Genomic DNA, 25341 nt, shown 5'->3' with positions numbered 1-25341 from the left:
GCAGTGACCATGACCTTATCTTGCGGCTAATTGTGATGAAATACATGTTCAACATTGAAGACCTTGGTTGTGAGCAAGCCAGTTTGATGTTTTTTGTTGTTAGTTTTGTCTTTAAAGATAGATTTTTTTTTTCTTCATGTATGTATTTCAGGCTACCCTACTGTTTTTTTTTTTTAATTTTAATCTTATTTTCCTCTTTACACTCGTAACTTAAAACTTTTTACTCTCAACAGAAATATATGTGGAAAACTGAACTGAAAGTGCTCTCTAATTGTATCTTCAAAAATAAGCTCTTCTGTGTCAAGTATATTCCTCCAGCTTCTGTGTCCCTTACTTTTGTTGTTCCTCTAAATGGGATTACAAGTATCATTGTGCAGTGCCATTTTAACCTGAACATTTTTCCATCATAGATTGTATAGGCCTCCTTTTTGTGTGTGTGTGGTGGGGGGGCGGGGGGTTGTAGATTTATCATATTATTGGTCTCTAGTCTTTTATTGAACCATTACTGATCATGACTTCTAATTATCAGTTGGCTTTGGGAACCGTTTGCATCCCTGGGAATGTGATGGAGCTACCCCCTTGATGCAACCATTAGGTTGAGGAGTTGGTTGGACTTGAGGTAGATCTACCTGACCTTTGCTAAGCTCTTAACTACTAACTCATGCTGACCTGTGGAATGTGTGGATAGTTGTCTAGTAGTCTTATTACACACCAACCACAATCTTCACTTCAGGATCATTTTTGAGCAACTTACAGTGCTGCACACTCACTACCACCATCCATCTCCAGAATTTTCTCATGTTAGAAAACAAGATCTGTACTCATTCAGCATCTCTCCCCCTAGCTCCTGTCAAGTACCATTCTCCTTTTGGTCTTCATGAATTTAAGTACTCTTGGCACCTCATTTAAGTGGTGCCATTCGACATTCCTTTTTGTTACTCTTTTTTGTGTTTGTGACTGGTTTACTTTTATTTACTGTAAAGTTCTCACATTACATACATATTATAACATTTGTCAGAACTTCCTTCCTTTAATCCCAAATGATAGTTTCATGTACCACATTCTGTCTGTTCATCCATTGATGAACAGTTATGGTGCTTCAACCTTTTCATTGTGAATAATATTTGCTGCAAACATGGGTATTCAGATTTTTTGCTAAGACAGTATTTTCTATTCTTCTGTTATATACCCAGAAGTGAATTAAAGGATCAGATGGTAAGACTATTTTTAATGTTTTTGAGCAACCTATACAATAGTTTTGCTTCATGTATCTGATAACTTAGGATAGGAAACTGGAGAACTATAGAACTGGGTAAAGCTTTCTTTGTATAAATTCCTAGCGCTGAGTTGATATAGCTCTGTGGTAGAGTACTTGCTCAGCATGCTGGTGGCCTTGCATTCAATCCCCTTTACCAAAACAAAAAGAAAGGTCAAGGCCTAGAGAGATGGCTTAGCACTTGCTGTTCTTGCAGAGGGTTTAAGATGGGTTCCCAGCATCTACATCGTGGCTCATAAACATCTGTAACTCCAGTTCCAGGGAATCTGATGTCTTCTTCTGGCCTCTGCAGGCACCAGGAACTCATGTGGTGCCAGAACATACATGCAAGCAAAACAGTCTCACACATAAAATTAAAATAGAAATAAAGTCAATCATCTTTAAAAGGCCAATTATTTTGGAATGTTTACCTAGCCACAAAATTGAGAATAATTTTGATATAAAGTGATCTGTTATTGTGCTATTTTTTTGTTCCAAAGAATTCCTTAAGAATGATTCCTTTTTTCATCCATAATTCTCCTTTAAGATCATGATACACCTCTGTGAGGTTAATTTACTCTTTTAACTTTGTCCTTTGGTTAATTTACTTGAATGTATAATCCCTTGTCAAAATGTCTTCTCAGCACCAGCTCATTGGATGCTGGAGAAAAGAAAGTATTCTGTATTTCTGTATTGTGATGATCTTTTCCATACTGGCTCTGTTCAAAAACCCACCTAGCTACCAGAGCAATGGAATTCTGTTGGAACTCTTGGCTCAGTTATACATTTATTGCCTCTGTTTCCCAATTTGTCCTTATAGTGATGGGAGGCATTCCAAATTTTCATAGACTGATGTATTTACAGAGCAAATGTAACATACTTTTTCCATTTGTCTACCCCTTAATAATTCCACACCCCTTTCCCATAATTCTTACACACCATTAAGCATGTTCTCTTCCATCATATCCCTGAGTACCTTCTCTTAGCTTACTTACTACTGCTGTTTTAAGACTGGGTGACATTGTATGCATTCTTCTAAAAGACAAAGGCATAAGTATCTCCATGTTTTCATACTGCTTATGTGGCTGAAATGCCTCCAGGGAGACTTCTGTACAAAATGATTTAATTTCCCCTGACTGCTATTGACCTTGGAAATTTCGGACACAGATGACTTTGATTGACACTGTTTAGAAGAGAGAAAAGACCCACCTTCAAGTTTCATCCTCAAAGAAGGCAATGGGAAGTAATGAGTAGGCAAGGGCATGCAGGGGGCACAGAGGACAGTTTTTGGCAGGGCCTGGAGGTCTGCTGATACTCCTTTAGACTGATACTCCTCTTTAGAGACAGGCAGTGTAGTATTAAAATTAGCTATGGGTGTGAGTTAGGGCAGTGACATAATGAGTGAGATAATGGAACATTAGGACAGATTACACTCCTTAAATTTTGTAGGATTATAAAGACTTAAGAAGAGATTTGATAAAATACTGACAGCACTAAAGATATTTTCAAATAGTGATCTCTATTTTTTTCTTTAACATACCCATCAAATTTGAAGTTTTTAATTGTCAAAATTGTCATTCCCTGTTGATTTTTATATGTACCTATTGTTTGCCTCCATGATTAATGGTGAAGTATATTTTCAGGTCATTTTAATATTATGCTTATTGTCAGATAGTTATCACTACTTTAGAAATCTTTGTCAACCTCAAATGGCCCCTAACAAAATGTTTTGCCATATATTTTTGGATCTCACACTTGTGTATACATCTAATTAAATATTTACTAAGCTGAAGGCTTAGCATCAAACAATGATGTCCACTTAAATGAATGCCTAATGTCAGGTAGGGACACTTAACATCTCCTGTGGTCCCGTGTTATGCTATATTTTAACCCTTCCCATCAAAACAGATAAAAGCATCTGCCCATCTAGGTTGGGGAGGGTGTATGTTTTTGGAGAGGTGAGTATGGTAGGAGACTCATTTGTCAGAAAATCATCCAGTTAGAAAGCTTTGAAACTCTTCACTTATAAAACTTTATAAGCATTATAGGTTACCACTCCATTGATGAAAATGAAATGTGCTTAAAATAGATTTGTGTGGGGGAGGTGGGAAGGGAGATTGTAGATAGGAGAGTAGCATAAATACATGCGAAGAAACAGCCAGTCTTAGCACCTAATTACAGTGATTTGGAAAGGGGTGTTCCAGAGTATATCTAGGCTGGATTGGAGAGGTAGCCTAGGAAGGAGCACTGGTTTTAAGTCCTTCAATCCTTTGCAATGTATATGAAACAACAAAATGAATAATTTTTTATGAATGTTTATATAAAGGCTGTTTTAAATTTCAGCTTCAGTCATTTAAAAATGTTATAAAGATAAGTATTTCACATATAGCAGTTGCCCATTTTCTTTTTAATACTGCACAATCAACTGATGTCTTAATCTTTAACTTAAAAAACAATTCTTTGATATGAGTGTCTGGTCACCACTTACCCATTAGAATGAATTTTAGAGACTATGGTAAAGGACACTAGAATTTTGTTGGCAATAGTGAGTGAAGTTTAAAAATCAGGCTATGAGCTAGGCATGGTGTTGCACACGTTTAATCCCTGCACTTGGGAGGCAGAGGCAGATGAATCTCTGAGTTCAAGGCCAGCCTGGTCTCCATAGTGAATCCAGGCCAGCTGTGACTACACAAAAAAAAAAAAAAAAAAAAAAAAAAAAAAAAAACTTGATGAAGCTCTTGAGCAGAGCTCAGTAGCACAGCACTCGCTTAGTGTGCTCTACAACCCTGGGTTTGATTCCCAGTTCCCAGAAAATGAAACCAGAAACGGGGAAAGCAAAACTATTGAAAGAGTATATTCTACGATAGTACTTATAATGCTAGAAGACACACACACACACACCCCTTGTGTACAAATGCATTCTGACACCTGAAATTGGTTTTTGGAACTGCAAATGTATGTGGCATAGCTCTTTAGTCTAGTCAAATAATAGATTTCAAAACAAAAATGAAGCATAAACATTTTTAGGTTTTACTGTTTTTCATACCATATTGGTTTAAGAGTATTCACAAGAGTTCAAAAACCAGAAGATACTAAAAGTTCACAGGGGCAAATAAAGGGAATACATTAGAACCCAAAGGCAGGATCATATGATAGAGGAATGAGATTAAGACTCTAGTATGTGACATTTAAGCCAGAAAACAAGTGCCAAGTGGCTCAGGCTATCTCCATCAGTGACTGGTAGCACATGGTCTATAGTTGTTGCAAATTGAGATGTCAGATATGTATAAAACACACACCAAATATTAAAGGTTTTATTTTAAAAATCTGAATGTTGGGGCTGGAGAGATGGCTCAGTGGTTAAGAACACTGGTTGTTTTTCCAGAAGACCCGGGTTCGAATCCCAGCACCCACATGGCAGCTAACAACTGTCTGTAACTCCAGTCCCAGGGAATCTGACAGCCTCTTCTGACCTCCGCAGGCATTGCACGACACAAGTGCACTTACCTACATGCAGGCAATACATGCATACACATAAAATAAAAATAATAAATTTTTTAAAAAATGTTGTTTTTATATTGATATGATGATAGTTTATAGATTTTGTGTGAAACAAATAATATTAACTTCATCTCTTTTAAGTTGCCAAATGCATTTCTAGGAAAAAGTAAAGATATACACATGGCCCTCATATTTTGCTCCTTCAGTTTTTTTTACACACTGGCTAGAAGCAGGTAAGTTTAACAGTGTCTTGTGAGAGTTGTATACCTTCGCGTGTGCTTGTATGTGAATGGATCACTTGCTGGGTGGTGAGCTGAGATGATGCCTAGAAGTAGGGCCAGGAGGCTCCATCCATAGCAATTTGTTTTGATGTTATCCCATTCCTAGATAACTGAGTGACTGATGTTTCAGAAATTTGAAAGATATCTATCATTCTTCCATATTTTTAGAATAATTACCTAAGGGGGAAAAAAGACCAAGAATGCATAATTTAAATAGTGAGAGATATTAAGTATAGAAGGTCCTATTAATTCCAAAACAGATAGAATCATGGCCTCTCTTTGATGTTCATTGTCATCCTCATTTAATAAATCAAGAAGTATCCAGCATAGAATATCTCTAGTTAGCCTACTAATTGAGATGGTTCGCAGCCACTCTTCTTCAATTATCTTTAGTAAATTATATGTCCAATAACTGGTACCTGTAAAATTAATCCTTAAACCATCTAAATAAATACTAAATAGTGTATCATTCTTTAAAATAAACCCTACTTATCTCTATGTTGGGATGAATATGTATGAAATACATATTCTTGTTTGCTGTGACTCCTTAAGGAGAAAAGTATGTTTAATTGAGTCTCTCTAATGATTTCAGAAGTCTAATGACTTAAGTCAACACCTATCTTTATGCATATATGTATGTGTAGGTGTGTTTATTTATCTCAAGCATACTTATTTAGTACTTACACTGTGCCAGGCACTGCTCTGAGAAAATCAGTACCTGTTTATCTAAAAATAAATGAACTTGCATGGAGCTTACTGAGTTATGCCCTGTTCTAAATGCCTTCTATATACAGCAAGACAGGCTCAGTTGTCTGTGTTGAATCAAAGCACAGAGACACTAAATGACGCTTCCAAGTTCACACAGCTGCATTGTAGGATTGCTGGGAACCACACTCTGCATGCAGCCTCGCTTCATCCTTGTCTGTGTGCTTACCTGGCCTCTGAAGCTCTTCTGTTTTATGCACTTTTTTTTTAGGCAGCGTGATTTGGATTTAAACCCAGATGCCATCTTGTGTGTCAGAGGTGCATAGAGGCTTTCCATAACTACCCACAAATTCTGTCCTGAAAATAGGATTATAAAAGAACTTATTTCTGGTGCTGGAGAAATGGCTCAGTGGTTAAGAACACTGACTGTTCTTGCAGAAGACCCGGGTTTGAATCCCAGCACCCACATGGCAGCTAACAACTCTCTGTAACTCCAGTTCCAGGGGATCCAACAGCCTCTTCTGTCCTCCACAGGCATTGCACGACATGGGTGTACTTACCGACATACAGGCATAATACTCATACACACAAAATAAAAATAAAGAATATTTTAAAAAATAAAAGAACTTATTTGTAAAGGCAGAACATTTATTACAGCTTTTTGTGAATTTATGATTGGGTATGTGGACTAATGGGTTGGATTATGTGGTAATTATGCAAAATAGCTTCACATAACAGCTCTATTTATATTAAAACTAAACTTAAACTGTGGCCTAGAAATGTTGTGACTATACAGTCGCTTTTTCCATACCTCATCTTTAATGCTTAGGTAGTTCACTTTTTCTCATTTAATTAGCATCTGTCAAGTTCTTTGGTGATGTGATGGTTTCTAGTCACTGCTTTATGTGAAGTGTATCCATAGGTGTTCAGAACTTAAGTGTGGTCCAAAGCAATTTTGTTATACTGCTTCCAGACCTTACAAGAGACAGAGATATAAATTTAGACTTAAGTTACCATCTTAGTTTCTTCTAAGGGTCCCTGAAATTCGTTTCAAAGAAAATTCTACAACGTAATGGGCAAAGGCTGAATCTGATTGTTTGCTTGCTATTCTTTCATATCTTTGAGAAAACAAATTTTATGAGAGATAGTATAATATATATTTTGCTTGATTATTTCTCATGGTAGCTACTTTCGTTAAACATTAGAGTTTTGTGCAACTTAATGTTTTTTTCCTCCCAGCTTTCCAGCACCATACCCAAGTTAAAATCACTGTTTTGTTATATAAAATAGCAGGCTCACCAACAACTTGACAAAGTGTCCTTAAAATGCCTAACCTTCTCATTTCAAAGTTGTCCTTCAGTATTTTATGTCTGAAAGAGTTCCTGATTGCATATATTCATTCGTACAACAAATATTTACTGCATATTCAACATGTGCCTTGCAAATCCTATGCCAGATCTCTCACCGAATAAAAATATGCTCTCCCTTCTCATGGTGCTTACAATCTTTATCTTCCAGTCAATTGTAGTAAATATAAGGTAGTAATTTCCAAAGAGTCAGGAGAATAGGATATAATACACAGGGTAGGCTATCTTTTAGATCTTTAGAGTTGAATGGTACTATAATGTTCCAATATAAAGCCCTCATTTCTCAAGTGAAGACAGATTAAGATGCAGTGATGTTACGTGACTCATCTGTGAGAGTGACAGGACTGTTTTGAGGTCATTGCTATAAACAGGGATCAAGCTCCAGGTCAGTTGTATAATCTTTCTAAAATGCACGTGTAAAGCATATGTATAGCAAACATTTCTGGTGCATTTGCAGCTGTTTTTTTTTTTTCTCCCTACCTGATCTTTATAGGTTAGGTAGTTCATATTTTATAATTTAGTTATCTCCATCTTTGCTTTAAAAAGGACCACCTCTGTATTAATCAGTTTATTCTCTTTAACTGAGACGATTTCTCATGAACCTATCACACATCCCAAATTCAGGTTATCATTTATTCAGACAGAAATTTCCTGTCATTTTAGCTGAACCTGTTTTGGCTTTTCAGAGTGATTGACAGGTTAGTGATGAATATCTGGAGATGAAAAACTCCAAGGTAGAGGAACAGAGAATCCACAGGGGAGGGACGTAAATGCTAATTACATATTGACTTTAATTCCTGTTTTGTCATACTTGCCTGCAGATGTGTATCTTGGCTGTGGGCTAGTCTCAGAGTCTCATTTGTATCTGAGATTTTCTTTAGTAATGTTGCCTCCATGAAAAAGCTCTTTAATCTCTGGCTCATTTTCAAGTCTCTTTCTCTTGATATAGGAAATAATTAATTGGCTGATGAATGTGGTTGTTTCTTTGGTTATTGGGGTTTCCAGCATTTTGCGTGTGTGTGTGTGTGTGTGTGTGTGTGTGTGTGTGTGTGTATGTGTCTTCCCATGAGTTTCCTTAAAAGGCACTTGAGGCTAGCACCTCAGATTGTCTTCCAGCCTACAGGATGGACAGAAGTTCACTATTGTTTGTTGTTCACATTACTTCACCACCACCAGCACCCACATGACCTTTTTGAACCAGAAAGAATACTCTGTTGTGTTTCTGTGCTGAGTAGCTGCTGTCTCCTCCTCAGCCATCTGTGGCTGAGGAGGCGACTTGGCAATTGGCAGGTAAAAAGTAACCTTGAGATTCACTCACTTACTTACTTACTTACTTACTTACTTACTTAGTTAGTTAGTTAGTTAGTTAGTTTGTTTGTTTGTTTATTTATTTATTTATTTATTTATTTAATTTATCTATCTTGCTCTTTTTGAGACAGGGTCTCCCTGTAGCCCAGCTGTCCTCGAACTCAAAGAGATCCACCTGCCTCTGCCTCCCGATTGGTGGGACTAAAGGTGTGTGTGCCTTGCCTCACTTAGTTAGTGATTTTTTTTTCTCTCCTGCTAATAGAACTAAGAGTTTGAGCTTGTTGGATGATTGTGAAAAATACAATTATATGTCTAATTTGTTTTTCTCCATGTAGTTAAATTTCTATTGGATATTTCAAATTGGGCTACACCCTGTAGTTATGCTGTTTAAGATTGGCCCTGAAGGCCAGGCATGGTGGCGCATGCCTTTAGCCCCACGAACCGGGAGGCAGAGGCAACCAGGCCAGCTGGGGCTACAGGGAGTTTTTTTTTTTTTTTTGGCCCCTTTTAAAAAAAAAAAAAAAAAAAAAAAAAAAAAAAAAAAAAGGAAGATTGGCTACATACTTCATTTAGGTACAGGTTCTTTAAGTCCCCTATCTGAGCACATTTCTCATATTCAGACAATTTGAATGTAGATGCATGCTTTTAGGGGTGATCTTTACGTCATCTTATCTCCTGTGTTTCTGTATGTGACAACACTTCCCATAAGAAAGATTTATCTCAACCTCAACTTTTTCTTGTCTGCTCTTTGATATGGCTCCTATTTTTCAGTTTTAGGTTTTTCTTCCCACCTTTAAAAGTGATTTGGTGACATGTTCAAGTTTATGATTTAACTATTATAATTTTGAGATGACTGTCTTTTTTCAAATTTCTGTGTTTTGTTTTGTTTCATTTTGTATGTGTGTATAGGTATTCACATTTGGGTGCTCATGTTTGTGTACATGTGTTTGCATGCGTATAAAATCGAAAGGTCAATGTCAGGTGTCTTCCTTAACTGTTCTGCTTAGTTTTTGGAACAAGTTCTCTTACTGAACCTAGAGCTCAACCAATTCGACTAGATGGCTGGCCAGTGCTGAGATTACCTGCATGTGCCTTTGGCCTGGGTTTTGTTGCTGCTGTTGTTTGATTTATTTTTATTTTATGTGTGAGTATTATGCTTGCATGAATGTAATTGTGCCCGTGGAGGCCAGAAGAGGTTTGGATCCCTTGGAACTAGAGTAAGAATGGTTGTTAGCCACCATGTGGGTACTGGGATTTGAACTTGGGCCTTCTGCAGCAACAGCTAGTGCTCTTAACTGCTGAGCCACCTCTCTAGCCCCTGGCCTAGTTACTTATGTGAATGTTGGAGATCAAACTCAAGTCCTCATGCTTAGGCAGCAAACACTTTACTAATTGAGCTATCTTCCAAGCCCCACCATGTTTGTTTTTAAGAGTTTGAGTTTGAGGCCAGCCTGGTCTACATAATGAGACTGTTTCCAAAATGGGGCGGGGCGGGGGCAATGTTGGAAAGAGCAGACAGCCTGGAAGGATTGAAATGGTATTCATCAGCAGTATTGGTACTTTTAATTCCTGTGCAGTATGCATCTTTAGGCTGATGATGAGAAGTGAAGATATGTTTAGAAAAGGGATTCTGGACTTAGAAATGTCTTTAGGCTGCTTGAGCCAGAGGTTTGTCTTTAGTGTAGATATGTAAAACTTGGCTATGATCCAAACCAAGTATGCAGACATACCCTATAATGTTTCCTAACGGATCCCACATATTTGGTTCTTTTGACATATAAATATGTTTATCTTAAAAGATGTATAAAGAAGCAGCATTGCCCAGTCTGTCCACATCTATTTGTTTAGTGTATACTAGGATTACACAACTTTCTCATTTTATGCTCACAACTTCCTGTTTGTATGCATGCTGTTTGTTAGCTCAGAACTTAAAAATTCTTCTAGTTTCTTTTATTCATGTTTCCTACACCATAACACTCCAAATGTGTTGCTATTAGACCTAGTTAGCTGTGTCATTTTGATTTATACACTGTGAAATCAGTTCCCAGCATCCTTGTGATTGGCATCTTGTTCTTCTTGATAGTTCTTCAGTTGGTCCAGCAGAAGGTATGGCAGGCTGAAATTATGTGCATTCTTTCTGGGACGACAAGTGATATATTTGGACACAGGTATCCTGGCACAGAAATGGCCAAAGAACTGTTTTTCCATAACTTCTGGCAGTTGCTCAGAAATGCTACAAATCTCTTCTGTCAAGTAGAATTTGTTTGGCGTTCCACATGTTTTACCATTTGTTTTCTTTTTGTTATCTTTTTTCCTCCTTAATTTCTTTTTAAAAAACTATTTTTTAGAGTAGTTTTAGTTTCAGTAAGATTGCGCAGAAAACACAGAAATATACTTTCTGCCCCCTCCCCTCATACAGTGTTCTACACTATAAAGATCAGTTTGGTAAAATCCCACACTCACACATCATTATCAGTCCACATCCATAGGGTCAATAGTATACCTTCTGTGAGCTTTGATAACATAATGATATATATCCACCTTTGTGATATTAGAATAGTTCCATTGCCCTAAAAATCCTGTGTTCTGCTATTTCATCCCCTCGTCCTCTGGCAGTCACTGAGTGTTCTTGCTATCTTCCTAGCTTTGCCTTGTCCAGAATGTTGTTGGACAGTTAGAATCCTGCAGTATGGAGCCTTTGCAGATGGTCTTCTTGTTCTTAGTAATATGCATTTGAGTTTCTTCCATATCTGTTCATGACCTGGCAGCTCATTTTTTAAAAATATTTTATTATTTTTATTTTATGAGTGTATTGCCTGCAGGTATGTGAGTGCACCTGTGTCATGCAATGCCACAGAGGTCAAGAGAGCTTTGATTCCCCTGGAACTGCAGTTAAGGATAGTTTGTAGCTGCCATGTGGTGCTGGGAATTGAACCCGGGTCCTCTGCAAGAGTAGCCGGTGCTCTTAACCGCTGAGCCCTCTCTCCAGCCCCAGAACAGGAGCTCATTTCTTAGTTGAATAATATACCATCCTGTGGACTTAACAGTTTCTATTCAACTCCAGAAGGTCATCAGGATTCTAATTCTAGTCAGCTGTTAACACAATTGCTACTAACTTCCATGTGAAGCATTTATATGGATAAGTTTCCCTCAGGTAAATTCCAAGACGTCATTATCCTGGATGGAATGGTAAGTGTTTAGCTTTGTAAGAAACCACCAAACTATCTTCCAAAGTTTGATATCGTTTTGCTTTCCCACCAGGGGTGAGTGAGAGTTTTTGTTGTTTCTCATTCTTGCAAAGCCTTTGTGCTGTCAGTGGTCTGGATTTTGTCTATCCCACTAGGCATGTAGTGTTATTTTACTGACGTGTGTGTGTGTGTGTGTGTGTGTATGTGTGTCCCCGTGCATGTGTATGTTGGGGGTGAGTAGGTTTTTGTTTTGCATTGTTTTGTTTTTACAGTGCTAGAGATTGAACCTAGGCCTTTGCACATGCTGGTCAAATGCTATACCACTGAGCACTATTAGCAGGCCATATTTCATTGCTTAAAGTGGCAATTACCTGATGGTGTATGATGTGGAACATTTTCCCCAATTCTTTGATCATCTATATGTTGTCTATGAGTTGCTTAAGTCTTTTGCAGTTCTTGTTCAGGTGTCTTCCTACTGCTGAGCCATAAGAGCTTTTTGGGGGGGACGGTTCTTTTTGAGACAGGGTCTCCCTTTAGCCCCAACTGTCCTGGAACTCACTATGTAGACCAGGCTGGCATTGAACTCACAGAGATCTGCCTGCCTCTGCCTCCCAAGTGCTGGGATTAAAGGCGGGCACCACCACGCCCAGCCATAAGAGCTCTTTTTGTGTTCTGGGCCACTATCCTTTAACCAGTATGCCTTTTGCAGTGTTTTCTTAGCATCTTTTGGTTGGCTTTTTGTTTTTTAAAATCTTAGACCCAGAATGTTAAACTGAGTTGATCTTTCACAATTGTACAAGCATATGAGGCTGCCAGTGATTTGTCACAGGTTCCCAACCCTAACTCCTTTGATTATTTATTTCCAGGTCAATGTGACTGTGGACTACATTAGACCAGCCAGCCCAGCCACAGAGACAGTGCCTGCCTTTTCAGAGCGTACCTGTGCCACTGTCACCATTGGAGGAATGTAAGTGTTCTTACTAGCATGGCCTTAAATTTGCTCTCAAGTAGCTGAGTTCTCTGCACAGTCAAGTTCTCCTTTCTGTGTGCTTTGCTTTCTCTTGCACGTAACCCAGTGTTTTATAATTATGTGCCTGTGTAGCACTTTATATTTGTAAAGTACTTTATAATCACTCATTAGCTAATCATATACTTTCATTGTTGTTATTTAAGATTTATTGGGCTCTCTGTGCTTGGTCCCATGAAGTACATTATTACTATTAATAATGCTATTTGTTGAGTATTAAGTTGGCTGTAGGTACTATCCAAAATTAGTTCAAAAGAGCCGTTGTATGCTGGTTTAGGAAGGTTAGTTGTAGATATTATTTCCCCTTAATAAATAAAACAGAAAAGACAAAAAGGAGAGCGAGGTTAACTGGCATTTTTTATATAGAGACGAATAGATGATGAACTCACCACTGTACTGACTGTCCTGGCTCTATTCCAAGGTCTCGGTAGCCTGGCTGATGAACAGAATCTTTGAAGGGAGATATCTAACAGGGGAGGGAGGAAGCCTGCTGGGCTATGCTTCCACAATAAATATTAAAACAATCAGTCAGTCCCCAGTAGCAATTCTTACTTTCCATAAAATATACCAGTGTGGTAATTGTTTCCTTCTCTATTTAACAGTCTTAAGTGCTGTTTGTTACCAAATTGGTATTTTTCTTTTGTTTTAAAAGGGCACAGCAGAGAGGAAGCAAAGAATGGGTTTCTCATCAAAAATAGGGATTGTCTTATTGATAGTACAACGAAAGCCCTGTAGGAGAACTGCATCTAACTAAGCTTCAGCAGCACCTCTGAAAAAAGGTGGTCTCACTGTTGAGCTTCTGGTACTTTCCTGTCATGCAGGAGCCTCTTTTCCCTGGTTCTTGTTTTTGCTTGGAAATGATTGTTTTTAACCAGTTCCTTCTCCTGTGTGTATCAGTGTTCACACAATAGTCAGAGGTTTCATTTCTATGGGAGAAGCCCAGTGTAGGCGTTTTGATGCCATTATCTTCACACCACCACAGTGACAGGCCTTGTGAGAAAACCAGCTCCCAACAAATCAGATAGTATTTTTGAAATGTTGAAAATGAAAACTAGGACATGTTTTGGTCATCATGCTATCTACGTATCTTTAGAGTAATGATTTATTACCAGTTTATCACCAGTTCTTGAACTGAATATGAGCATCCCTACTGCAGAATGCTGGAGGTTAATGTTCCTCTGTATTAAAATTTTACTGGTAGAAGCAAGGAACCATCCCCCAAATTGCTGCTCCTGCTATCTGATTATTGGGGAAACAATTTCACGTCAGTAATATCATATGTATTATTTAAGTCATTCATTAATTCATTCATTTTGAGGCAGGGTCTCTGTAGCCCCAGCTATCCTGGAACTCACTATGTAGACCAGGCTGGCTTCCATCTCACAAAGATCTGCCTGCCTCTGCCTCCAGAGTGCTGGGATTAAAGACAGATGCCCTGCAGACATCTTATTTTTGGAAGGTGGCCTCTACCAATGTTTAACACTTCATCTGAGTAGATTATCTCATTTAGTTACCAGCAAATTATATTTAAAATATTTTATTTATTATTTTTATTTTATGTGTATTGCCTGCATGTATGTAAATGCACCTGTGTTGTACGATGCAGCGGAGGTCAGAAGAGGGCTTCGGATTCCCCTGGAACCAGAGTTAAGGACGATTTGTAGCTGCCATGTGGGTGCTGGGAATCGAACCCGGGTCCTCTACAAGAGCAGTCAGTGCTCTTAACCACTGAGCCATCTCTCCAGCCCCCAGCAGCAAAGTATATTGAAAAATAAATTTACACTGCTGGTTGTGGTGGCCCACGCCTTTAATCCCAGCACTCAGGAGGCACAGGCAGGCGGATCTCTGTGAGTTCCAGGACAGCTTGGGCTACAGGGAGACCTCATCTCAAAAAGACCATAAATTAATTAATTAATTAATTTACACTATTTCAAATTAGATATTGAGGGACTGGTTTGGGGGAATACTTAAATTTTTAGGTTAGTTTGAGACAACTAACTTTAAAGTATTTCTAGATTAGAAAAAGCGTTGTAGCTGTGCCCTGTGGCATCAAACCTTGAGGTTCAACTATATTTTGTCACTCCTGTTTGTAGCTTTTTAAAAAAAAATATGCTGATTTCATTGTCCTTGTATATATACATTCTCTCTCTCTCTCTCTCTCTCTCTCTCTCTCTCTCTCTCTCTAAATACCCAGTGGTTGACTTTCTGGGTGCTTCCCTGGTGTCTTTGTAATGACTGTATGGTTTACACACCTATCAATAGCTTGGGTGATCTCTCTTCTCCCAGCGGGTACCAGCATCTGTGACTTGTTACCTTTTTTTGGTAACAACCATTGTTGTGCTCATTGTGCCTTTGAGTTGCATTTATCTGATTGCTAATGATGCTGGATTTTTTATTTTTCATACTGTCATTTATTTGCCTTCTCTTTTGAGATATATCTACTCTAGTCATTTTCCCTTTTTTAAACTGAATTAGTTGGTTTTGGTTGTTGAGTTCTTTGAGTTTCTTATACATTTTGCACTAGATTTTGTCTGGAAGACAGAGAAGTGAAAGAAAATAGTCTCAGTATTAGCAGCTACTGATATTGTTGACCTGTCCCTGCCTAGACTAATGTTTCCTTCATATTAGGGAATTTTTTTCCTTCTCTATTCTCTACCAAAACCTAGTGTCCAGCAAGGAATCTGTTAAATAACTTGTTAACTAAACTGTTGAGGGTCCCTTTATGAAACATATTAGGAAATGCTTGGATATTTCATTACCTGGGCTGGCTGCAGGTTTCATTCATTCATTCATTCATTCATTCATTCATTCATTCATTCATTCTGTGTGTGTGTGTGTCTGAGGTTAAAGGCGCTTGCTGCCAAGCCTAAAAACCTGAGTTGAATTCCCCAGAACCCACTCGATGGAAGGAAACAGGAAACAACCGTTTCTCAAATTTGTTCTCTAATCTCCACACAAACATTGAGGTATACATATACCCCCACACATATGCAAATAAATAAAGTGTAATGAAAAGTGTTCGAGATCTGTATTTTTTTTTTTAAGGGAAGAAATGCTTACCCACCGAGCCACTTTGCCACCTCATACATCATGCCTACATCTAATAAGCTTACACCTCATACATTTAATCAGTATTATAAAACTAGTAATAAGTTTTCCTCATATTTTGTTGTTGGATACCCAATCACAAATGTGGGTCATCACTAGCAAGGGAACCTGTGTCCTGCTTTTTGTGTTGCAGCTTGACTCAGAGCTTCTATTTATTTTCTCTTTGTATTTTGTCTTTATCCCCCTTTTATGAATTTTCTTTATTTAAAAAAACTAAAATAAGGATTGTGGTGATGGCTTTTCAGTTAAAAGTATTGGCTGCTTTTGCAGAGGTCCTGGGTTTGATTCCCAGCACCAGAATGGCAGCTAACAACCACCTGTAACTCCAGTTCCAGGGGATCCAATGCTGTTTTCTAGCCTCCACAGGCATTGCACGATACAGGCGCACTTATATACACATATACGTATAAAATTTTTTTTTTTTTTTTAAAGCTGAAATCGAGGGACTAGAGTGATGGCTCAGCGGTTAAGAGCACTGACTGCTCTTGCAGATGATCCGGGTTCAATTCCCAGCACTCACATGGTGGCTAAGAACCATCCTTCACTCCAGTTCCAGGGGAATCCAACACTGTCTTCTGACCTCCGCAGCACTGCATGACACAGGTGCACTCACATGCATGCAGGCAATACACTTGTGCACATTGGAAAAAAAAAAAAAAGCTAAAATAGAAAATTGAGGTATAATCAGGAAATACAAATATTTAGCTTATATTCAGAAATAATGTATATTGAGACCTTTTTGTTTTATTTAATAGTTATTCAAACCCATTGCATAAAGAAAGGATTTGATTTGAACATAAATATGTGCATATCTTTTCTTTTTATAAAAAGTATTTACTTGGGTGCATCTGGGGAGGTGGGGTCGGAATGTGTGTGTAATGCATGTGCCACAGTGCTCATGTGGAGGTCAGAGGACAACTTGAAGGAACCAGTTTTCTTCACCATGTAGGTTCTGAGGATCAAACTCAGGTTATCAGCCAAGCACCTGTAACCACTGAGGTATCTCACAGGCCCATATTTTCAAATCTGACACAGGAGACACACAGGTCACTTAATTATAAAACCTTATAATTTTGAACTTCACTTTCCTCTGATCTGCTATGGTTTTACACTCATTTGCTTTGCAGCCTCTTTAAAGCCATTTTTCTCTGGTAAACTTTCCTAAAGCACACGATTTTCAAAAAATGTTTTCCTTGTGAGGCCAGAGAAATCGTTCAGCAATTAAGATCCCTGGCTGCTTTTACAGAGGACCTGAGTTCAGTTCCCAGTACCTACTTAGGGGCAAACAGCAGTCTTTAACTCCAGCTCCAGGGGATCCAATACCTTCTTCTGGCCTCTCTGGGCATCAAACATAGGAGTAGACCTGCATACATGCAGACAGAACACTCACGTACATAAAATAAAAATAAAGTGTAAAACATGTTCCTTGTGTGCTTTGTGTTTTAGTGCAATGAAGAAACATAATTAAAATAGCAAGCACAACCATATAAACTAGATTTGAGGACAAAGCAAATGGCTGAACAGGTTTGAGTGAGGTGCACAGGTATAGAAGAATGGCCCTGTATCACTATCACAGGCATATGCCCATGTGTTTGTGGTTAGGGATTGTGTGGGTTGGTTAAGGAAAGAGTCAAGAGTGTTCTGTGGGGTGCATTTGCTCTCTGAAAGGTGAGCTTTGTACTACTATGTAGGACTGGTATGGAATGAAGAAGAGACCCATCTGCGGGCTTCCATGCCTTCATTTAGGTCTGCCCCATACCTCCTGGCTCTCCTGTTGTTCAGACTTCTCTGCCTAGAAGAGGGCCTTTGAAGTTGGTAATTCCAGGGAGATGAGAAGAAAGAGACAGATGATATGTTATCTTGCAAAAGGCTATTTCAAAGCAGATTTTCAGATGTATTTCACATGCAAAATGAATGAATTGTCTGTATTCTCAGTAGGGCTCAGTGGAATCCTTCTGGTTTTTCCCTTGATGTATGGGAGGGAGGCAAATATCAGGACCCTGCAGGCCCCTGCTAATGTCACACAGGCCTCATCTCCACATCACTTACCCTCCAGGTAATCGATGAAAACAAGGTTCATCATTCTTGTAATAGATTAAATTTTTTTCTTGATTAACTTTACTGTGGAGTTGGCAAGAGTTGTTATCTGTTAATCAAAACAGTTTAAATAAAAAATAAAAAGATCAAACTTTGAGTCCTTTTTCATTCTCTGGCTCCCAGGTTGGGAATTAGCTGATCTTTTTAGGTCTGGTTTGTGACATGAAGCTGTCAAGATGGTGCTTTCTCTTAATTACTTTTTATTGTATTTAAGACACTTAAATAACTCTTCTGGTGATTTAGTCTTCTATGTAATTAGCTGCAGTGATTAAAATCTCATTCTTTCATTCTTGCCAGAGCTTTCTTGAAGAGTAAGATTTTTCTGGGGTGACCTTTCCCTGTGCTGGACTTCCCAATTCCTTGAAGGTCCAATTTGGCAAACCCATGTAATCTATTAACTCATTGCTCCTAACTGTTCTGCATATCACATTTTTAAAGAAAAGTGCCAAGAGAATATTTGTTCATATTTATTAAAAGACACTTGCAAAAGCTGGGCATAGTGGTGCACACCTGTAGTCCCAGCACTTGGTAGGCAGAGGCAGGCGGATCTCTGTGAGTTCAAGGCCAGGCCCCCCCCCCCCCAAAAAAAAAATAAGACACTTACAAAATAGAACTAGAGCTCAGCTTCACAGAAATGCACACTCATTCTTACCATCTCCCCACCTTCATCCCTGGAAAACTGACACATGACAAGATGCAGCATCACCCAAGCCATTTCTCCACTGTTTCTGGTATGTAACATGTTTCACAGAAATAGGAAATGGTATACTGGTCCATTTTAGAGAAAGGTAAAGAATGGCACAGAGTTGGAACTATGTAAAATGAACAGTGAAAAGATGCTTATTTTCCATGCAAGCTTCCGTTTTCAGAGAGGTGATTCTTTTTTATTCTTTTTTTGGTCAGAACTTCTTGCATTTCCCTCCTGCATTCCTGCATTGATTGCCCTTCTTCTTCCCACATAGCCCCTTCCACCCATCTTGATGCTGGAATGAGTACAGGTCCTTGTGCCCTGAGGTATTGTCCAAGTCCTGTGGGGCTTGGGACATCTGAAGTGACCTCTTTGCTCTAAAGATTATCATCCAGTAGATTCAGCTCCATCTTTATGAACGTCCTGTCTTTTGGAATTCTTCGCAGATAAGAGTTTCACTTCACTATATACATATGAACCAGACTTTTAAGCTTGTAAGCAAAAACGACTTCCTTTGCCTTTGCTTTTTCTTTGGTTTTGATTTTCAGGGGTACTTTTTTTCCAGCTGTTCCAGTGAAACATTAGTTAAGTCATTTCCTACTCTGATAGAATAATCCTTTTTTAACCCTAGTTTGTTTTTTGTTTTTTGTTTTTCCATCACAATAGCAATGTGTCATATAATCCCCAGCTTTTCTGGTTTGAGTTCCATAGCTTTGAAGCTTTCTTGGTCAGCCAAATCTTCCCTCGGTTTTCAAATCCTAAAACGTAGCATTAATATAATATTTCACTTTAAAGCTACACGTGCAGGGAAAGTATCCTCTTGAATTCCTGTCTTCTGACTTTATCTTTTATGGGGGTAGGCTCCCAACATCCTAAAGTTTCTCTGTTTTCACCTGAGGAAGAGTGATGACAGTATCACTCCGAAGCAAGTCAGTCAAGTGATAGGGAGATAATCCTTTTTACAGACTTAGTGGTTTAATCAGGTGGTGGAATTTGGGTGATAGCTAACCCTTTCCCTCAGTTCCTCATATTTAATAATGCTGAGATAGTGGCGGCGGCGGGGGGGGGTGTTAAATTTGTATTTTGTTGTTGTTTTCTGCCTTACTTTGAAGGAAAAAGAAAATATGGATGTGAAAGTTTGGAATCTTTGTTAAGTTAAATGAACAGTTAAGCAACCCCCACCTCTACCTTCATGGAGAAAAGCTGCTTAGATTATTTTCTAGGTGGCATGCACTGCTTGATTTATGTAATTTTCACTTTGAATATTGGAAGTCTGCCTATGCTGTTTCAAGGGCATTGGTTTATATGTGTCAATAAGTGGTTAACAGTACTTTGAAAAGAAGTAGTTTTTGGTCCCATTCTCTGATAGCTCAAGTGTAGCAATCATTTGAAGAGACTTGTCCCATAAAGCTCCATAAAGAAGAAACTTAGCTGTTGAGCAGGGTTCAGAATGGAGTCAGGAAAATCATGTTGAATTTCAGACAGATCTATGCCTTTTGTTCAGATATTTTGTGACCGCCTATTGAAACCTCATGCTACTAAGTTTTATTTCCCTATAGCTCTTAGTTTCCGATTACTTGATAGCCACCATCTCTGTACGGAAGTTCATTGTAGCTTTTTATAATAGCAGCTGTGGTTGTACAAATTATGTGAGAGCTTTCTCTCCCCTGTTCTTTTTTTACAGTGCCAGTCAAGTAGAGTGCCAGGGTACAGAGGACTTGAACATTTCCTGAGTTAATCTAGAACTCACTTTTTCTGTTTCCTAAAGCGGACTACAAAAAGCCCGAGGGATAATGAGGCTTTATGCCAAACCAGAGAGTCCATCCTCAGGGAAAACTTTATTGTAATGTTGATAGATACATGAGGGACTGGGCAAAAAAAGGAACTGGTAGCTGTGGCTACATTTGTCTCCTAAGAACCATGAGATTTATGTGTTATGAATTCACTCAAGTATTTATTAAGCTTCTACTAAGCATCAGGCACTTAGCGACATAATGAACAAAGCAAAAAACAGTTCCATGTACTTGACAGTCTCTCAGTTGTAGATCATTCTGAGGATCCATCACTCTTTTTTTAAAGAATTTTTTATTTTAATTATGTGTGTAGGGTAGGGAGGTATATGCATATGTAAGTGCAGGGGCCCATAGAGTCCCTAAGAGGGTGTCAGATCTCTGGAGCTGTGGGTGCTAGGAACCGAAGTCTGGTCCTTTGCAAGAACGATACTTCCTCTTATCTGAACCTTTTCTCTTCAGCACCTTTTCTCCCTCTCCTGCTCCCTCTCCTTTATTTCCATCTCCATCTCCCTCCCTCCCTCCCTCCCTCCCTTCCCTTGCCCCCCCCATCTCCTCTGTTAAGGTTCCCCATAACCCAGTCTGACCTCAAATTCATTATGTAGTGGGGGATGGTCTTCAACTCTTGATTCTCCTTTCCATAGCCCCAAGTGCTGCCATTATACATATATTCCACCCTGCCCTGCTGCTTAGTGTTTCTTGACACAGACTGAGAACCTGAAGTTATCATACTTCATGAGTATTCACTGGCTTTGCCACATTTATAAGGGTTTTTGCTTCAAGAAACAGAAGTGGCATTATTTAATCAGGGCATAAAAAAAGTTCGTTCTATTCAGATTTTGTCAGAGACTTTTGCAGAGACTTACCACTTGGAAATCGGGTGAATTATAAATGAAAACGAACCCTTCTTATAACTTTTAGATAGGTCAGTACTGAATGAAATATTCACATGCTACTCACTAAAATCAGCCTGCCCTTTTCTTCCTTGTCCAGTAGTTCTTTGGTCATTCAAGGTGGAAAAGTTCTGGGAATTCTGTTCAATTAACATTGTGCCTGAACAGGAAGCCCCAGGTACTCTAAGGAGCCTCCAAGATGGCTTCTTTTTCAGTGCTGCCCTAATGCAGCCTAGATGCTAATTTCCCAAGTTTGCGTTTTACATCCTTAGCAACTTAAGACTGCTGTGTTTAAGTTTTCAGCTTTTAATATATTTGCTTGCTTCCTTATGAAAGATGAATACTCTGCATGCTTCCTCTAACTCTGAAGCCCCTCAATATTGTTACATTAGTTTAATTAACAGTGAACTTTATAATTGATCTCTTTCTTATAACTATTATTTTGTATACTTCCTATTTGAAGATTAAGGAAATTAGAATACTCAAACTTTTCTCCTTTCTTTTTTTTTAAAAAGTTTAATTTTTTTTCTATGATGACGATTTATAGCATTTATTACTTTTCTCTTCTGTCACTGTAATTGTCTTCTAAGATTTGTCCATAAGTTCTTCCTAAAAATTTAATTCAACCCCATGGCAGTTATAATATCTAATTGTATTAGGCATTTTTATTATATTAGACCAAGAAGTGTGGGAGTAATTTAACCTATAGAAAGAGAAATCCTGGGCTACTAAGTCTTCTAGGAAATCCTCATGGTTTTCTCCAAGTCTCTCTTCTGTGCTTCTCTTGTCCAGCTACCACTTACCTTCTCATTCCTTCTGTTAGGTTTCGTTTTACTCAAGAATCTTGATTGTTTTTTCCTGCCTGAGTGGCAAGCCTTCTGAATTCCTACATGTCTGAAAATGCCTTAATTTGGGCTATATTCTCAGTTGTTAATTTCATATAGATTCAAAATAGGTGTTTTTACCCTTCCCCAAGAAGTTTGAAGTCATTGTATTTATTGTTTCATCGATGCATTTGAGAAATCCAATTTTCCATTTCTGTAAATGTAGCTTTTTCTTCCCCAATGGTTCTTGAAGTTTTTACAACTTTCTGTTTAACCGGGGTTTTCTGAAATGTTATTAAATTGTTTCCCTGTATGTCACATTTTTTTTTCTGCTACATGCTTATTGGGCCTTTTAAATGCAAACTGCCCCCTCCCCCCCCAGATTTTTGTTGTTGTAGTAGTATTTGGTCTTGAGACAAGATCCTACTATATATAGCTCAGGCTGGCCTTGAATTCACAATCCCCCTGCATTAGCCTCCTAAGATCTGGAACCACCACACTTGGATCTGAGATTTTTTTCATCTGTTACTTACTGGATATTCTCTCTCTTTTGATGCTAACCTTTACTGATGTAAAGTATGCTAGTATTTTTTTCCTTTAGCTACAAGTTTATTTTTTAAAGAACTTCCTTTGCATTTTTCTTCTGTATTCAAAGAGATTTCTTCAGCTTGGTCTTCCTGGTTACTTGTGTGGCCAGCCAGTTATACGTACTGATTGAGTTATACTCTCTTGCTTATTTATTCATCATACTTATTTATTCATTTACTTGCTCATTAATTCACTTATCAAGCATTTACAGAATGCTTGTTATATTCTATGCTCTATGTTAGACATCATAAATACATTGATAATTCCAAAATTAAAATGATTTCCACGCTTATGAATTTTACTGTTATGTTAAATGTAGTTAGTTTACTGTTATGTTAATGTAGTTCACTCTACTTTGTTTAACTTCAGCATTTACTTGACTTTCTATTTAAGTGTTCTACTGTAATATCACCTTCCTAGTTTATAAATACATAGTTTTCTTTAGTATCACTGAATACTACTTAAAAGAATTAATATCTTATTCTATTACTTGTTTCCTCCACGATTAAATGTTCTTTGTTTTGTTCCTTTCTTTCACAAGTCCCCAAACATTTTGTGAATTTTCATTTAATGAAAAAGGACCAGGTGCTTAATAATTGAAGCAGGATGGTGTTCTCTGCAGTGACGTAGCACTACTTTCCCACTCTTTCTGATGGGGAAGGAGGAAGTGATCAAGTTCTATTGGAGGCATGCTTCCTTACTAGGTGTCTGAACACCTGGGCCCAGAGCAAGCAAATCTCAGAGCCTAAACTATCAAAGCAGACACGAGCTTCAGTGTATTTCACTGAGTTGGGGTATGAGAGCAGGCAGTGGCCTGCTGCTGTGTGCTGTGCAAGAACAGCACAGACATTCCACCTCTGCTTTTTGTTCAGGCTACAGCAGCCATTCCAGATTGCCTTGAAGTTGCATCTCCTATTGCCTGCATTACTACAACACACGTTTCTTTAAAACAAATTATATGCTATGACATTGACAATTTGGGAGTGGCTTTGGTATCATGTCGAAAGTCACAATTTCAAGGAGAGTCTCGAGGACTAAGCAATAAGGGATAGGGTTAAAAACACTGGACTAATGAAGAAGACTATCTTTGATTCAGTTTTTATATTTTAATTAAAATTGTTTGTAGTCAAAGCATCCTTTTTCCCCTCATCTCTCCTCGACTAGAAGGAACAGGAGACATGAGAGCCCTGAAGTTAAAGGCCACTCTGCCAGTAGACGTGTGTATGATTTTATTAACATAGTTTTTGTAAATCTCTGGTCTACAAAGTTCCTGTTTCTAAGTCTTGGTTAGGGTTTACTAAAAACAACCCGTGTTTTATGAACCACACATACACATGCATTATCTTAGACATGCCTATAATAGTATGCTTGCCATGAAGGTATCTACCCCTACCCCAACCCCCCAAAGGTCAGACACTTCTGTTTTCTGTGGGCATCGGTAAGAATTGGTATCCTGTGTATTTGGAGTGGTCTTAATTTTTGCTGTTTGTGCTACCATTTCTCCACCAGTCTGATCCCATCTGCTTCCTTCCTTTCAAGATCTGCCCATATTTCCTGCTGTACTGTCAGCACACTTTCTTCTTTTCTGTCCCCATTAGTGCTTTATTCTTTTTCTGTATTGACTTTTGCCTTATTTCAGGGGGCCTTATAAAGGATGGTTGGTGAATATAGTTCACTGTCTAACCATTCTGACCTCCCACAAGCATTCTTTCTGTATTTCTTTGGATAGTGCAATTGATGTGATAAGAAGAAGGGACATTTGACATGGTTACCAATAACCAAAACTTCTGGGTCCTTTATATTGCCAATTTTCAACCCTTTCTCTTGGTAATTCCTGTGGTCAGCATGGTAAAAAATGTTAAGGGAAATAGGAATGGCGTTTTTATGGATTTTTTTTTTCCCTCCCAGTTGTGATGCTGCTTAAAAGAAATCTGCTGCAGTTCGTACTGTTTGATTTTTTAAAAAGTACTAGAAATTGTAGAAACATTTTCAGAAAGGTTAAAAAAAAATAGGGGGTATTCTGTGTCTTAGAATTTAATTCAGAAGCAGAGAAATTTGGACTACTTGAGGAATAGTGTTGATGGAATGTAAGACAAATTCTTTCTGGGACCTAAGATTCTAAGGATATTTCTGTTTGTTACTGCTGTCTAAGATAGAATCTGACACTGTAACCCAGCTGGTCTAGAACTCACTATAGATGAGGCTGGCCTTGGACTCACAGAGTTCTTACTGCCTCTGCCTCCTGAGTGCTGGGATTAAAGGCGTACCCCACCAGTATTTTTATAGTGGTATTTGGAAGTAAACAGACCTGAGCTAAAACCTCAGTTCCACTATTAGATAGCTGCGTGATTTGGGGCTTTATTTTTTTGTAATTAGAGGTATTGGTGGTATTCATCATACTGGTGTTGTGAAGATTAAGTGTGATGCATTTTAATGTTTAGCAGCATATTTAAGTGAGCCCTGAGCCTCCCACCCCACCAGTACTGTTTACCTAATGCCACTTGTCTCTTCTGTCCTCTCTTTGTCTCTCACTTCTCTCTGATATGTAGAGCCATTTCTTTTCCTCAGTAGTTGTAGTTTTCAGGGATTTTTCTTTTATGTTTTATATTTTATTCTCTTGTTTACCTCATTCTGACCAAGCTCAAACACAGATACTGTTCCCTAGCACACTACTACAAGCATTTATTTAGCATGTTGCCTGAATTAAGTTCTTAGTGGTAG

The 25341-nt window shown here is 38.3% G+C and overlaps 1 protein-coding gene across 2 annotated transcripts in view; it reads left to right on the top strand.

Moving 5' to 3' along the window:
- Positions 1-25341, top strand: part of Snd1 (staphylococcal nuclease and tudor domain containing 1) — a 462156-nt gene that overhangs the window by 189753 nt on the left and 247062 nt on the right. For both annotated transcript variants that reach the window (XM_008846394.3, XM_017801419.2), the window contains one exon: positions 12472-12572. In XM_008846394.3, the coding sequence (XP_008844616.1) occupies positions 12472-12572 (101 nt within the window). The remainder of the gene's footprint in view (positions 1-12471; positions 12573-25341) is intronic.

Source organism: Nannospalax galili, unplaced genomic scaffold (assembly GCF_000622305.1).
Source record: "Nannospalax galili isolate Female #2095 unplaced genomic scaffold, S.galili_v1.0 scaffold660, whole genome shotgun sequence".
Lineage (NCBI taxonomy): Eukaryota > Metazoa > Chordata > Mammalia > Rodentia > Spalacidae > Nannospalax > Nannospalax galili.
This window is presented reverse-complemented; position numbering and strand designations above follow the sequence as displayed.